Here is a 16889-nt window from a genome sequence, read left to right as displayed (position 1 = left end):
GTATAACACTCCCTTCTCTCGCGCTCTCGCTCCTGTGTTTACAAGAGATAACAAAGGAATTTAGCCATGGATGTGGGCATACCGCACTAAGTATGGGGAGAGGAGGGTGTGGTACAACACCTGGGGTCCTCGTCACTGGAAGGCTGCGGGTCCCTGGAGAAAAGGGGGTCCGCAGGGCCGTGCCTCTGGCGGGGAGATCCCGCTCTCAAGCACGTGGCGGATGGCGAGTTGCCAAGTGGCCTGTGGGCTCACCTAAGGAACGGCCCTGCGGCCAGTATAGCGGGGAACCGAGAGAGGTCAGAACAGCACTGGACCCCAGCAATAATCCACCATCAACGCGGCCACAAGGGGAGACCCAGACAGATGGGGGTGAGGGGGAAGTGAGCTAGGATTTGTTGGGAGCTTGACGTCATCCTCGGACTCGAATACCTGACCACAAAAATAGCAACGCTCTTAAAACAGCTACATTAACCTCTTAACTCATTTTTCTTGGATTATTTTAACCTAGTTAAACTCATCTAAGCTAGGATTAGTTTAGCCCAAACCTTATTAAAGAAATACAAATTCTAGTCAAGACTGACTAAAATACAAAGCAAACATTGCATACACTGCCAACACGTGTTCCCTTTAAGTAGTTATAATATCCAAGTGCCTACGTATAGCCGGCCTCCGCGCTGTGGCTTTTTACATCCCGGGCTAAAGTTCAGCAGAGTGTTCGAGGCGGACGTGTTCTCTGACCATCTGCCTCGTCTCACCACACATAGCTAAACACTGTCTTTCTGAAACAGAACATTTGAGAACGAGAAAGAGAACGTGCAAAAGAGAAAGCAAGAGAGAACGAGAAAGAGAACGAGAAAAAGAGAAAGAGAAAGCGAACGAGAAAAAAAGAGAAAGAACGCGAACGAGAAAAAAAAGAGAAAGAACGAGAACGAGAAAAAAGGAGAAAGAACGAGAAAAAAAGAGAAAGAACGAGAACGAGAACGAGAACGAGAAAGAGAAAGAGAAAGAGAAAGAGAACGAGAACGAGAAAGAGAACGAGAAAGAGAACGAGAAAGAGAACGAGAAAGAGAACGAGAAAGAGAACGAGAAAGAGAACGAGAAAGAGAACGAGAAAGAGAACGAGAAAGAGAACGAGAAAGAGAACGAGAACAAGAGCAAGAAAGAGAACAAGAACAAGAAAGAGAACAAGAAGAAAGGGAACAAGAACAAGAAAGAGAACAAGAACAAGAAAGAGAACAAGAACAAGAAAGAGAACAAGAACAAGAAAGAGAACAAGAACAAGAAAGAGAACAAGTGAGAGAGAGAACGAGAGAACGAGAGAAAGCGCGAAAGACAAAGCGAGAGAAAGTCAGTGAGAGAGTGTTAAAGACAGAAGGAGCATGTGAGTGAGAAATTAAAGCACAAGAGCACGATCGCTTGCCTGGGTGAGAGAGAGGCACACCAGAGACACAGAGAGATACACATACAGGGAGAGCAAGCCAGGCAGAGACAGTGAGCAAAACACACACCAACACAGGCACACAAACAGGAGAGAAAAAAAAAGTGACAGAATTACCAAAGAAACAGAAAAGATCAAAAACAGCGCCGCTGTCCCAGGCTCAGATTAAAAACTGTTTAACCACAAAACACACTTTAAAACATGTAAAAAAAAAACACAAAGTTCAACACAGAATGAAATGCCTCTAAGTGTATAAGTGCCCGGGTGGAGGGAGTCTGGGGTTAGCTCAGTCTCAGCATTCTGGGGATCTGAGTTTGTAATATGATCCGTGTAGCCCCCTCTCCCAAAGACAATACAATCCCGTTACCAAGATACAGGCTCTGTTCCCACTCCTCAGCAGGTGAATTTTACAACGGCAGTTAAGAATAGAGCTGTGCACCACAACAGTTGAGAAAAAGAGAAAAATTATTTTGCATGTCCGGTTTCTCTTGCCCCCGGCACAGATTCCCACCAGCTCAGTGCACCATCTGGCCGATCATCTTGGCACTGGGACGATGCAGCTCACCCAGCATCACCCCGATAATGGTTTGCAGAGCCCGGCCTAGCTGCTCAGCCGTGTAGGGCTTCCCCAAAGGAGGGACGTGAATGAAGACTGCTCTGCCTTGGCTCTGGTGCAGGGAGGTATAGTAGGTAAAATCACAGAGGTATCTGGATGGAGAGGGAGAGACACAACATTTATAATCAATCACAGAATCACACAGAGCAGGAGGCGGCCATTCGGCCCATCGAGCCTGTGCCGGCTCTCTGACAGAGCGATCCAATCAGTCCCACTCCCCCTCCGGCCTTTCCCCACAGCCCTGCACATTCTCCTTTTCAAATATTTATCCAATTCCCGTTTGAAAGTCACTATTGAATCTGCTCCCACCGCCCTTTCAGGCAGCGCATTCCCGATCACAACAACTCGCTGCGTAAAAACATTCTCCTCATCTCCCCCTCGGGTTCCATCGCCGATTATCGTCAATCTGTGTCCCTCTGGTTACCGGCCCTCCTGCCCCCAGGAACAGTTTCTCCTTATTTACTCGATCCAAACTATTCATCATTTTGAACACCGCTAGCAAATCTCCCCTGGGACTCTAGGATACCTTTTTTTTTTAAATCGGTTTTAAACTTTCTGGCTGTGGTGGAGGTGCGGCACTCTCCACAAACATTGCTCCGTCTAATAACCAAAGGCAGCAATTCCTCACATCACAAGATGATTGCGGCTGGTGAAAGCCAGTCTTTGAGATGGAGTCCCTCTCCCCATTCCTGCATCCAACTCATTTGGAATGGACTCCAGGGCTGACACTTTCACTCCTCTCTACGGGAGGCCCTGCATCTTGGGCACTGCAAACAAAGCCACCTAAAGCTGCACTGAACTAGTCTGAACCCATGTCCTCTTGGTTCGACATGCAATTTACATAGATGTACAGCCCAGAAACAGGCCATTTGGCCCAGTGGGTCCGTGCCAATGTACATACCCCACACCAGCCCCCTCCCATCCCTCCCCATCTCTCCCCTGATCCTTTCGCCCCACGAGGTAGTGGCAGGTCTGTTAGTAGCATTGAGGAATAATTTGAAGCAATGAATTGTCACCAACATTAAATTGTGCCATTTTAGCCAATATCACAGGGAGTTTTATAAGAACATAAGAAATAGGAGCAGGAGTGGGCCATTCGGCCCCTCGAGCCTGCTCCGCCATTTAATAAGATCATGGCCTCAATCCACTTCCCTGCCCGTTCCCCAGTTAGTATGTGGTAAAATATCCAGCGTCAGCTGTGGCTCAGTGGGCAGCACCCTCACCTTGGGATCAGAAGGTCGTGGGTTCAAGTCCCGCTCCAGAGACTTGGGCACATGCCCAGGCTGACACTGCCGGTGCAGTACTGAGGGAGGTGCCGCCCCCCACAGACGAGGCCCCATCTAATAAGACGACAGTTTCTGCATGTACAGCTCTACAGCACCGAGGCTCAGGCTGAAAAGACCAAGGTTTTCACCAGGTCATAACTCCAACACCAGAGATCAGTCTCGTGGTGTTTCTTCACACAGCCCCCTCCCACTGTTTGAAGCCTTTCTGTCCCAGTGACCAGAACCCGGTGCTCAAAGTGTGGTGTGATCAGAGTGCTGCAGTCCCAACACGACTTCCCCAGTTTGTATTCTACTGTTTAGTGTAGTTCAACAGGCTATCGGCTTTGAATTCTGCTCTGCACTGGCTGGGCGTGTTAGGAACAGGAGGAAGCCATTCAGCCCCTCGCATCTACTCCAACTGTTGTGCATTTAATGAGATCATGGCTGATCTGCACCTCAACTGCATTTTCTACATTAAGCATAGAGCCTACCTAGATTCCTAGATGTCTCTCAACTTAATATTTAGCGATTCACTTCTCCAAATACTTCCAGGGCCCCGTTATACCGTAGTCCCATGACCTTCTCCAGCATGATGTCCCACCATGCTCTCCATGTCTCTAATCTTTGGATTCTGGCTGTGTGCGCGCTACTCTGCTTCAATCACTAACAACTTTCAGGCACCAAGTCCCTGCGCCCTGAATCTCACTCCCTAAACTCCACCTCCCCCTCCCACACTCCTCATCTCCTCCTTCTCTCAAAACCCTCTTCCAAACCCAACTCTTCAACAGCTCCTGCAATTCGAGATCATCGAGAAGTTCAGGAGCTGGAAGCTCTCTGCAAGTCCAACTGGCCAGTCCCATAAACCATCCAGCAAACATCTATCTAATTCTCCTATTGTTTCCCCTAGACTGTCCACCTCCATCAGTTCCCTGTCCAGTCTACTCCACACGTACACCAGGCCCTGTGCATCGCTGCTCTTGTCATTCTGACCCTGGGGCGAGGGTGACCAACTGAGGCACAGCTGACAATGAACAAAATTTAAAATCCCTGTCCGTGGCTTCAAATCCCTCCACAGACTTCCCCCACCTCCTTCCCCCCTCCCCCCTGCAATCTCCACCAGCTCTATCGCACACTCCAGCCCAGGGCACCGGACACCTTTAGCCCGCAGACTTTGATTGTTTCTCCCAGCCTCCGTCCCACTGTTGGTGACCGAGGTCTTCAGCCGCTTGGGGCCTGCTCAGAGTTCCATCTCGAAATCTCCAACCCCCCCACAGTTCCATCACAAAGAGCACCTACTTCCATCTCCTTAACATTGCCCGACACCGCCCCTGCCTCAGCTCATCTGCTGCTGAAACCCTCGTCCATGCCTTGGTTACCTACAGACTCGACCATTCCAACGCTCTCCTGGCAAGCCTCCCATCTTCCACTCTCTACAAACTGGAGCTCATCCAAAACTCTGCTGACCGTGTCCTAACTTACACTTTCATCCATCACCCCCTGTCCTAACTCGCACCGAGTCCCGCTCACCCATCACCCCCTGTTCTCACTGTCCCGTGTCCTAACTTGCACCGAGTCCCGCTCACCCATCGCCCCCTGTGCTCGCTGCCCCATGTCCTAACTCGCACCCAGTCCCGCTCACCCATCGCCCCTCGCCCCTCCCTATCTCTGTAATCTCCTCCAGCCCCACAAACCCTCTGAGATCTCTGAGCTCCTCCAATTCTGCCCTCTTGAGCATCCCCGATTTTCATCACTCCACCATTGGTGGCCGTGCCTTCTGTTGCCTGGGCCCCAAGCTCTGGAACTCCCTCCCTAAATCTCTCCGCCTCGCTACCTCTTTTTCCTCCTTTAAGACGCTCCTGAAAACCTACCCCCCATCTGCCCGAATATCACCTTATGTGGCTCGGTGACAAATTCTGTTTTATAATATTCCTGTGAAGTGCCTTTGGCTGTTTTACAATGTTAAGGGGAGTCGAGGGTTATGGGGAGCGGAGCTGAGTCCATGATCAGATCAGCCATGACCTTATTGAATGGCGGAGCAGGCTAGAGGGGCTGAATGGCCGACTCCTGCTCCTATTTCTTAGGTTCTTATGTTAAAGGCACGATATAAATGCAAGCTATCGTTGTTAAACTGAACTTGGAGAGCCCGTCCCTTCAGGCAGATCTTGGTTCATCCATCCGAACCTCAGTGTCCGTTTACACCGATCTGCTGGGACCCTTTTCCATTAAAGGCACGATATAAATGCAAGTTACTGCTGTGCAAAGGTTGGAAGAAGCATTCTAACCAGTTATTCCCTCAGACATGCCTTGCTCTACACTGGGAGTACACCTGGTGTCTGTGGCACCCATCAAACCCTTAACGCTGGGAGAGATTTTTCCATTCTGCCTCTTGTTTTCTCTCTCTTAATCCAATCTTTTGTTCTCTCTCTATTTCTCTTTCTCTACCTGATTGGACTCTAATTCACCCCCACTTCCGCCTCTCCTCTCCAAACTTCAAACTAATTGGTTCAGGAGTTAGACAGTCGGATCCGTCGCTCACCAACACCCCCCTTTATCAGCAGTTCGCCACGCAAAAGGTTTTCAATCTGAAGGGGGTTGGGGAGGGTGATGGGGGGGGGTTGTGGAGGGTGATGGGGGGGGGTGATGGGGGGGGGGGGTGATGGGGGTTGGGGAGGGTGATGGGGGTGGGGGGGGTGATGGGGGTGGGGGGGGGTGATGGGGGCGAGATCCATGGCTCCCCCTACCTTCCCGCATCCTTGGAAACAGAAATGGCCACGTCGAGCTGGGCGTCCGCGATTTTGTTACATACGGCGTGCATGTCGATGGTGGACACGAGGCAGTCAGCGCCCCCCTGGACGCAGCAGTGAGTGCCCGGGCAGTAGTCTCGGATATCCAGCCCCAGGTACCCGTTGTTGTGGCCGCATTGCTCCAGTGTCACAGTCGTCGCCATCGACGAAACTCCGACATGGACAACCAACTGGAGGAAGATGATTAAGAAACACGTGTAAGAAATTGATGGGCAGGAACAGACCTGCTGCTCCATCAAGCCTGGCCCACCCCCTCTTCTCGTACCCCCACCACTTCCATCATTTCCCCATCTTTTCCCACCCCCCCCTCCAATGGACCCCGTAAGTTTTTTTGGATGAGCGGCACATTCACAGGTTCGCACAAACTTCAATATTGGAAAAGCCAATCCCGCCAGAGAGCTGCTCGGCTGCACAGCTTACAGGGAACGTTGCCCCTCAGCCTTCCCCCAGCCCCCCAATCCTCTCTACCCTTCTCCCTCCGCCCCCTCCCCTCCCCGCAAACTCCCGCCCCCCACCCACAATCTCCCTTCCACCCCACACCCCTCCCCACTCTATCTAACCCCGTGCTGTACCTGCCCTGGGAGTGTTTGATGGGACAGTGTAGAGGGAGCTTTACTCTGTATCTAACCCGTGCTGTACCTGCCCTGGGAGTGTTTGATGGGACAGTGCAGAGGGAGCTTTACTCTGTATCTAACCCCCTGTACCTGCCCTGGGAGTGTTTGATGGGACAGTGTAGAGGGAGCTTTACTCTGTATCTAACCCGTGCTGTACCTGCCCTGGAAGCGTTTGATGGGACAGTGTAGAGGGAGCTTTACTCTGTATCTAACCCCCTGTACCTGCCCTGGGAGTGTTTGATGGGACAGTGTAGATGGAGCTTTACTCTGTATCTAACCCCGTGCTGTACCTGCCCTGGGAGTGTGTGATGGGACAGTGTAGAGGGAGCTTTACTCTGTATCCAACCTGATCTTCAGTTATCACTCCCTGACATTCTGCAACTCCCTCAGTAAACCCCTCCCCTTGCCACAGATGTTAATCTTTTACCAGTTGACCTCCTTCTTCTCAGGAACTCACGTATCGAGGATGACCTGCTTACACCAAAAAGGGATGAGTTCACAGGTGTTTCAATGAAGGATCTAATATTCCAGATCCCGAACTACATCCTGAAGGGTGGAAGATGCCTGTGGGTGGATTTTTTTAACGTGGGGTGACCGTTGCACACCAGCCATCACACGGGCTTGACAGAGCGAGGTCTTGGTCCAGGGACAAGGATTAACCAAGACAACTGGAGACCTGCTCTACTGCACGGAACTAGTGTGCACACATATCGCAGTGTGGGCTGGTCCGTGCTGCCCCTGGGCCCTCGCCTCTCCTGGGCCCCAAATTCATGCCTCCCAGGTCATTGCTGACAGACAAAGATAAAGAACAGTGCTTCCTCTTTGTGTACATCTCTCCTTATCTCCCACTCACCAAATGACTTAGTTCCTCTATGCCTTTCACACACATCTCCCACTCAGTCTCTTCCCCTTTGTCTCCTCAGCTCAGTCTCACTTGCTTTCTGTAGCCCTCATTTAGTGCGTTTCTCTATAGTTTCCCCAGTCGGTCTGTTCTCCAAGTCTCTCACATACTTTCTAGCTTTTCCTGGGGCTCAGCACTCCCCTTTGGTCCTCACTCGTGAGGAAGGTCTGAAAGCAGAGCTGGACTCCATAAACCTCCCGCTCACATGTCCCATTTCTCCTTGGAACAGTGAGTTGGCGCCCAAGTCACTTTACACAAGGACAGTGCGAGAGATAAAGGTCCAGGTGGGAATTTAACCTCAAATCCCCCCCACCCCCCCCCTCGAGATCTCTGCACTCCTCCAACTCTGCCCTCTTGAACATCCCTGATTATAATCACTCCACCATCGGTGGCCGTGCCTTCAGCTGCCTGGGCCCCAAACTCTGGAACTCCCTCCCTAAACCCCTCTGCCTCTCTCTCCTTAAAACCTACCTCTTTGACCAAGCTTTTGGTCGCCTGCCTGAATATCTCTCTATATGGTATGGTGTCAAATTTTGTTTTGTAATGCATGTTAAGTCCCTTGGGGCATTTTACAACATTAAAGAAGCTATAATGTTGTTGTAGGTAATGGGAACCAGGCTGAGAGCTCGCTCAGGGGGTCAACGCCCAGATTTGGACCCGGCAGCAGGAAGGCGGGACCTGAAGCTGCTAGAGTGAGAGAGTGCAGGGGGCAGTGCCGATTAACAATAAGCGATAATTATTAATGGCCACATGGACCAATCAGATCTGTGGGATGTGACGAGCAACAAATTAATGTGTTTGTTTATTTGGACTGAATAGCTGAATTAAGGATTCCAATATTCTTGTTGGACCACCCATTGATCAGAGAAAGCAAGATGTCTGGGACAGAGGATTGAGAGGGGGGAGCAATTATGGTGGTCGAGAAACGCTGCAGCATTGCAGGGGGTGTCTAAGTTTCCAATCACGTGATACCACAGACCAATCAGATGCAAGCGTTCATCTACGTTAACCATCTGACTCCACAGACCAATTAAAATGAAATGTTGTGCTCCCAGTCCAGCCCCTATTCACCCCCCAGTCCCAGCTAATCCTCCCCCTCCACCCCACAGAAATTCAAAAACAAATTTGACACGGAGAGTCGGGTTAATAAAATAACAGTGATTATTGACACCACTGCATCAGCCAATGAGTTTAAAGCGGGGCGGGGTTTATGACAGGACTGACAAGAGTTTATTTTTACAGTAAACAGAATCTACTTAAACTACAGTGAACGGAACTCATGACCCAAATGACAGCAAAATCTCCCGATAATAGCGGGATTATTTCTCCATCAAAACGCAGAGTACAAAATGCAGTGAGTGGACGGTCATTACACAATACAAACGGTGTGTGTAAAATCCGGTGTGTAATGTGTGATCGTTGGCAGTCGGAGTTGGCACGGAGCTGTGATTGTGGGGGACTCGTGATAGTCCCCATTATATGCAGCCCACAAAATAATTCAAAGAGAGCTACAGTACCCAGGAGGGAGAACGTGCCTAACCTGAGGATTGTGACGTTTCCACAGAGCAGGGACCAAGTCCTGGATCTCCTGGTAATCCACTGGAATCTCACGCACACACAGATCCACCTCGTCGCCCAGCCCGAGCTTCTGCAGCTCCTGCAATACAGTCAGAAGGTCAATGATAGCAGCAGACGGACAGGAGTTCAGCACAAGCCATTCAGCCATGGAATCACGCAGTGCAGCAAGAGCACCTTGGGCATTGACGGAACAGTGTGCGGCAACTGGCACAGCAAGATTCCACAATCCAGCCAGCGAAAGTCCAAGCCACTCGGTCCCGTTTGCCCTGATGTTCCCTACTCACTGGTTTGCTACATTTGAATAAAGAAAATAAGATGCTAATTAAGCTCCGCAGTGCCTTGCTGAGTCTACTCATTGGAGGGGCCGTCTTTCGGCTGAGATGTTAAACCGAGGCCCCGTCTGGCCCCTCAGGTGGGCAAAAAAATCCCAGGGCACTACTTGAAAGAACAGGGGAGTTCTCCCCGGTGTCCAGGGGCCAATATTTATCCCTCAATCAACATCACAAACTGATTTTCGGGTCATTATCACATTGCTGTGTGTGGGAGCTTGCTGTGCACAAATTGGCTGCCGCGTTTCCCACATTACAACAGTGACTACACTTCAAAAGTACTTCATTGGCTGTAAAGCGATTTGGGACGTTTGGTGGTCGTGGAAGACGCTATATAAATGCAAGTCTTTCTAACTGGATGCAGCATACGTATTGTGTGTCAGTCGGATTGTTATTGGTGTGTCCCGGTTTGACATCTCGCAGGGCAAGTAGTTTCAAGTCAGAGTAGTTTGAATTCTGAAGCAAGTGTTGGTATGGTTGCAAAACCGGTTTATATTTACATATCGCAGAGTCTGCAGGCACACATTCGGCAACTTGGTTAAAAAAACAAAATGCTGTCTATATTTGTAACAAAGTGTATGAAAGAATTTATTGATGAAACAGAAATAAAATATTTTACTATTTTTTTAAAAAACTAGATTTTTTTTAAAAAAACACAAAGGAATGAAGTGGTCACATTCAGTAGATTTTAATCATTTTTTTAAAATCAAAGATTTGGTGCAGTTTAGTCCCATCTGTAGCGGAGGGTTACAACTAGATGAGAGAGATGGGTTGCTGAGCGGAATTTGAAAAGATAGCAACCACCTCTACCTACAGGCCGAGTTAGAATGGTACATGTGCCTGCCATCGTCTCACCTCACACATGACACAGAAAACGACTGCCTGCAGCATGGCCCTTACAGAGAATACAGACGGTGTGCTCAAACCCCCCTGGAAGCCAGCCTCTATACAATGTCGCAACACTGGGATAATGGCGTGGCTCAGATCACCCGACAATGAAAGCCTTTGTTGTCCCTCAATGGCCGGCAGTCCGGCAGTCTGGCCACGATCAACATGAATTGTGCCAATTTGTGTCATACCAGAGTAGCGGGATCCTTTCCCACCTCCCCAACACTAAACAAACAAACACCCATTCCCACCCCAGTGAGACTGCGAGCCTTGTGTGCGCGCGCGTCCTGGACTCTGCCTACTAGTTATATCACAAGAGCTCTCGGACAAAGTCATCAATAAATTAAAAGTGACAAAGTACAGGCAAAAATATACAGTGCAGGGTATAAAACCCGAGCAAGTAAAAAATAAAAATCAGACACTACCATGGTCAAGGTTAGAATCCCAAATGAAAACATCGTGAGTGAGAGTATTCAAACAGGCTCATTTAGACAGGCTTTGAAAATTCACAGACCCCCAAGTCAAGGCTGCTGCGTGCTGCTCAGCATGTTGCATTAACTCATCAATCAACTTGACATTTTCGGACCTTGGGTAGCGAGCCAATAAAACGTTAAAAGACTTTCAATTGAGCCAATAAGGTCAAAGAAGGCGAGTTCTTTTCTGTAAATTGATCCAGGTATAAAGTACAGCCATTTTGACCATGTGTCTCAGTAAGACAAAGAAACTGGCAATCAGCCAGCAGTTTGTTACTCTCTGCCAGTATTAAAAAGTTAAAACTACCATCGGAGTTCGCATTTCATTGGAAATTAAGAGATCTAACAATTTTGGCGCTGCGAGCAGGGTCGCTAAGGAAAGAAACTGAATTTTGGACATCGGACCTACATTGAGGTAAGGACTCCTCTTTTTAAAAAAAAAAGAGTCCTCGGTCAAAAGTCTAAATTCGCCTCTCCTTCTACGCGATTCTGAAAGCCTCCAGTTTGCAAACCCTCCGGTTGGTAGTCGGCTCAAGGTCCCATAGACGTCTAAACTTCAGCGGTGTGTTAGTTAATTAATCACCGACCTATTGATCGGCTAGCAAGCCTACGACTCGAGACCCCAGTAAAGAACTCAGTAAAGAAATAGCAGCAGGAGATAAGGGCAAAGAATTGCCTACAACTGTTAAAGGTGGGCAGGCACCACCTGAAGTTTCACTGGATTTAATTCTCGAACAGTTGAAAGAATACATAGAGCAACAATTCAACTTATCTAAAACCTGTATTAAGATCGAACAAAAGTACGGAACCTCCAAAGGACAATGGTCCTTGGACGAGATTAAAAGGGTCTGGGGAAAAACGACCCGTATGAAAAATAAAAAGCGAACTAGATGGTCCCTAGCGGTTATGGGCCAGATTCGAAACCGGAATGAAATTATAATGCGTTCCCAACATGATCGAGAACTGACCAGTACAAAGGACCAATTGCAAGCTGTTTGTGCACAGCTGCGACAGAAAAAGCTTGAACTTGAAAAGCTGGAAGCGGAAGTTAAAGATCTTAAAGGTGAAATTAAAGAATGGAAAAAATCATTAAGTCAAGAGACAATAATAGGAAAGGAAAATGTATTGATCAATTCCCAGGGTACCCATGTTTGGATAAATACACGGCAGATTTTAAAATAAAACTCACCAATCCATTCCCTCCCCACCGCACAGGACAAGTGTCAGGATCGGATCCGGCAGAATAGAAAGCCCCAGATAACACAAACTCAGCAGAACCCAACAGTGTTAATCTGGGACACTGAACTCGGCTGTATTTTGAGTCACTGCAGTCTGTAAATGTACATTTGTTTTGGTCATAGAATGATAGAAATTTACAGCACAGAAGGAGGCCATTCGGCCCATCGTGTCCATGTCGGCCGACAAAGAGCTACCCAGCCTAATCCCACTTTCCAGCTCTGGGTCCGTAGCCCTGTAGGTTACGGCACTTCAGGTGCACATCCAGGTACTTTTTAAATGTGGTGAGGGTTTCTGCCTCTATCACCCTTTCAGGCAGTGAGTTCCAGACCCCCATCACCCTCTGGGTGAATAAATGTTTCCTCAAATCCCCTCTAAACCTCCCCCCAATTACTTTAAATCTGTGCCCCCTGGTTGTTGACCCTTCTGCTAAGGGAAATAGGTCCTTCCTATCCGCTCTATCCAGGCCCCTCATAATTTTACACAGCTCAATAAGATCTCCCCTCGGCCTCTTGTGTTCCAAAGAAAACCACCCCAGCCTATCCAATCTTTCCTCATTGCTAAAATTCTCCAGTCCCGGCAACATCCTCGTAAATCTCCTCTGTACCCTCTCTAGTGCGATCACATCTTTCCTGTAATGTGGTGACCAGAACTGAACTCGGTTTTGAGTTATATTAACGAAAGAAGAAAATCTAGACGAAACAATAACAAAAGAACACAGAAGCAATTACTGGCTTTGAATCACGGATCGTCAAGTTTAATTCCCAGGGGTTTGTGCCGAGGCTATATATAGGGCTCAGAGCACAGTGCGCCTTGTGTACTACATCAGCTCTGCTCACCAAGCCACGTGGGAACCTTCCAACCTTGGTCAGGGCCACCAGGGGAGCAACCTTGGGGAACTGGTGGAGAAAACCTGGGCTCTTCATCCTTACAGGTTGAGGGGGAACCAGGTGGGGTTATAGGATATTAAATGGAATAGAAGACATTAATCCCAAGAACAAATTGTAAGTGAAGCAACAACCTGCATTTCTATAGCGCCTTTAATGTAGTAAAAATGTCCCGAGGCACTTCACAGGAGTGTTCTAAAACGAAATGTGACACCGAGCTGCATAGTGATGGTGGGACAGATGACCAAAAGCTTGATCAAAGAGTTTTAAAGGGAGCGAGAGGTGGAGAGCTTAGGCAGGGAATTCCAAAACTTAAGCCAAGGCAATAGGGGGGGGGGGGGGGGGGGGGAAAAGTGGGGTGATTAAACTCAGGGAGGCGCAAGAAGCCGGAATTGGAGGAACACAGATCTCCTGGGGGGGTTGTGGGACTGGGAGAGTTTAGAGATAGGGAGAGGCTAAACCATGGTGTGATTTGCAAATATGAGAATTTGAAAAATTGAGATGTTGCTTAACCGGGAGCCACTGTAGGTCAGTGAGCACAGGGGGTGATGGGTGAGCGGGACTCGGTGTGAGTTAGGACACGGGGCAGTGAGCACAGGGGGTGATGGGTGAGTGGGACTCGGTGTGAGTTAGGACACGGGGCAGTGAGCACAGGGGGTGATGGGTGAGTGGGACTAGGTGTGAGTTAGGACACGGGCAGTGAGCACAAGGGGTGATGGGTGAGCGGGACTCGGTGCGAGTTAGGACACGGGGCAGTGAGCACAGGGGGTGATGGGTGAGCGGGACTCGGTGCGAGTTAGGACACGGGGCAGTGAGCACAGGGGGTGATGGGTGAGCGGGACTGGGTGTGAGTTAGGACACGGGGCAGTGAGCACAGGGGGTGATGGGTGAGCGGGACTCGGTGCGAGTTAGGACACGGGGCAGTGAGCACAGGGGGTGATGGGTGAGCGGGACTTGGTGCGAGTTAGGACACAGGGCAGTGAGCACAGGGGGTGATGGGTGAGTGGGACTCGGTGCGAGTTAGGACACGGGGCAGTGAGCACAGGGGGTGATGGGTGAGCGGGACTCGGTGCGAGTTAGGACACAGGGCAGTGAGCACAGGGGGTGATGGGTGAGTGGGACTCGGTGCGAGTTAGGACACGGGGCAGTGAGCACAGGGGGTGATGGGTGAGTGGGACTGGGTGTGAGTTAGGACACGGGGCAGTGAGCACAGGGGGTGATGGGTGATGGGTGAGTGGGACTCGGTGCGAGTTAGGACACGGGGCAGTGAGCACAGGGGGTGATGGGTGAGCGGGACTCGGTGCGAGTTAGGACACGGGGCAGCGAGCACAGGGGGTGATGGGTGAGTGGGACTGGGTGTGAGTTAGGGCACGGGGCAGTGAGCACAGGGGGTGATGGGTGAGCGGGACTGGGTGTGAGTTCGGACACGGGGCAGTGAGCACAGGGGGTGATGGGTGAGTGGGACTGGGTGTGAGTTAGGACACGGGGCAGTGAGCACAGGGGGTGATGGGTGAGCGGGACTCGGTGTGAGTTAGGATCAGCTTCTACGTGTGACCCCTTGTCTTGTGATGGTTGGCGTCCTGTTTGACCCCAGGATCAGCATCCAATCCCATAGCCACTCCATTACCCAGACATCCCCCTCCATAACATCGCCCGACTCTGCCCCGCCTCAGCACATCTGCTGCTGAAACCCTCGTCCATGTCTTTGTTACCTCCAGACTTGACTATTCCAACGCACTCCTGGCTGGCCTCCCACATTCCACCCTCCGTAAACTTCAGCTCATCCAAAACTCTGCTGCCCCTGTCCTAACTCGCACCGAGTCCCGCTCACCATCACGCCCTGCGCTCGCAGCCCATGTCCTAACTCGAACCGAGTCCCGCTCACCCATCACCCCCTGTGCTAGCTGACCGACATTGGCTTCCACTTAAGGAACACCTCGATTTCAAAATTCTCATCCTTATTTTCAAATCCCTCGAGGGCCTCGCCCCTCCCTATCTCTGTAATATGAAGAAAGACTGGATTGACTCGGCTTATATTCAATGGAATTTAGAAGAATGAGAGGGGATCTCATAGAAACATAAAATTCTGACGGGATTGGACAGGTTAGATGCAGGAAGAATGTTCCCAGTGTTGGGGAAGTCCAGAACCCGGGGTTACAGTCGAAGGATAAGTGGCAAGCCATTTAGGACCGAGATGAGGAGAAACTTCTTCACTCAGAATTGTGAACCTGTGGAATGCTCTACCACAGAAAGTTGTTGAGGCCAGTTCGTTAGATATATTCAAAAGGGAGTTAGATGTGGCCTTTAAGGCTAAAGGGATCAAGGTATATGGAGAGAAAGCAGGAATGGGGTACTGAGTTGCATGATCAGCCATGATCTTATTGAATGGTGGTGCAGGCTCGAAGGGCCGAATGGCCTACTCCTGCACCTATTTTCCATTTTTCTATCTCCGCAACCCCCCCAGAGATATCTGCGCTCCTCTAATTCTGCCCTCTTGGGCATCCCTGATTATAATCGCTCCACCATCGGTGGCCGTGCCTTCTGTTGCCTGGGCCCCAAGCTCTGGAACTCCCTCCCGAAACCTCTCCGCCTCTCTCTTCTCCTTCAAGATGCTCCTGAAAACATACCTCTTTGACCAAACGTTTGGACATCTTCCGTAATTTCTACTTATGCAATTTGGTGTCAAATTTTTTATCTCCCAATACTCCTGTGAAGTTCCTTGAGACATTTCACTACGGTAAAGGTGCTATATAAATACAGGTTGTCGTTCAAACCTGGGGAAAGTTTCTGCAGCCTGTGGGCTTCTGCGAAGCATCCCCCAGACCCTTTTGAAAGCGAGTTCCTGTGTTTGATGATTAACTGACCACAGTTCCTGGAGCTTTATAAAAGACAGAGGGCTAGAGTTTGCATTGTTTCACCGCGCAGTTTCTTGACGGTATTGGCCGTTTTGGGCGAGAACCGGGTTGGCGAAAAATTTCCTGGCTGAGGCATGCTAGCGGTTTTGAAGCCCCGCTGGGGAGTGGACTGCTGGTAAGCAATGCCCACAGATCACATCATCCTAATTTGGGCATATCGGCCATTCCTCCATCGTCACTGGGTCAAACTCCTGGAACTCCCTCCCCAACAGCACTGTGGGAGCACCTTCATCACACGGACTGCAGCGGTTCAAGAAGGCGGCTCACCACCATCTTCTCAAGGGGCAATTAGGGATGGGCAATAAATGCCGGCCTTGCCAGCGACACACATTTTTTTTTAAATACAAAGAGATGGGTAGATATTTTTAAACTGAGCCCGAGTACCAGAGAAAATGAGAGTTTAATATCAGCAATGAGGCCACCAGTACTGTACCCCAGTGTTACAGTGACAGACCTGTACCCACCAGTACTGTACCCCAGTGTTATACAGTGACAGACCTGTACCCACCAGTACTGTACCCCAGTGTTATAGTGACAGACCTGTACCCACCAGTACTGTACCCCAGTATTATACAGTGACAGACCTGTACCCACCAGTACTGTACCCCAGTGTTATACATTGACAGACCTGTACCCACCAGTACTGTACCCCAGTGTTATACAGTGACAGAGCTGTACCCACCAGTACTGTACCCCAGTGTTATACAGTGACAGACCTGTACCCACCAGTACTGTACCCCAGTGTTATACAGTGACAGACCTGTACCCACCAGTACTGTACCCCAGTGTTATACAGGGACAGACAGAGTGTGGAAGGTCAGAACATATAATTTAGCTGTCGGCTAGCGGCCCCGGGAGCAGTGTGGCGGCCCCAATCTGCGAGGAAACACCAGCGGCAAGTCGGAGCCATAAAAGGCGAGCGTCCCAAGAGGCTGACGGCAGTGA

General features: G+C 49.9%; 1 protein-coding gene across 1 annotated transcript in view; it reads right to left on the bottom strand.

Moving 5' to 3' along the window:
* Window positions 1-1077: 1077 nt before the first annotated feature.
* pgpep1 (pyroglutamyl-peptidase I) overlaps window positions 1078-16889 on the bottom strand; it is a 40542-nt gene continuing 24730 nt past the window's right edge. Inside the window, exons 3-5 of the mRNA XM_070859558.1 lie at window positions 9179-9295; window positions 6061-6293; window positions 1078-2146 (exon numbers count right to left, since the gene is read on the bottom strand). Coding sequence (XP_070715659.1) covers window positions 1954-2146; window positions 6061-6293; window positions 9179-9295 — 543 coding nt within the window. The 3' untranslated portion in view covers window positions 1078-1953. The remainder of the gene's footprint in view (window positions 2147-6060; window positions 6294-9178; window positions 9296-16889) is intronic.

Source organism: Pristiophorus japonicus, chromosome 18, assembly GCF_044704955.1.
Source record: "Pristiophorus japonicus isolate sPriJap1 chromosome 18, sPriJap1.hap1, whole genome shotgun sequence".
NCBI classification, from domain to species: domain Eukaryota; kingdom Metazoa; phylum Chordata; class Chondrichthyes; family Pristiophoridae; genus Pristiophorus; species Pristiophorus japonicus.
This window is presented reverse-complemented; position numbering and strand designations above follow the sequence as displayed.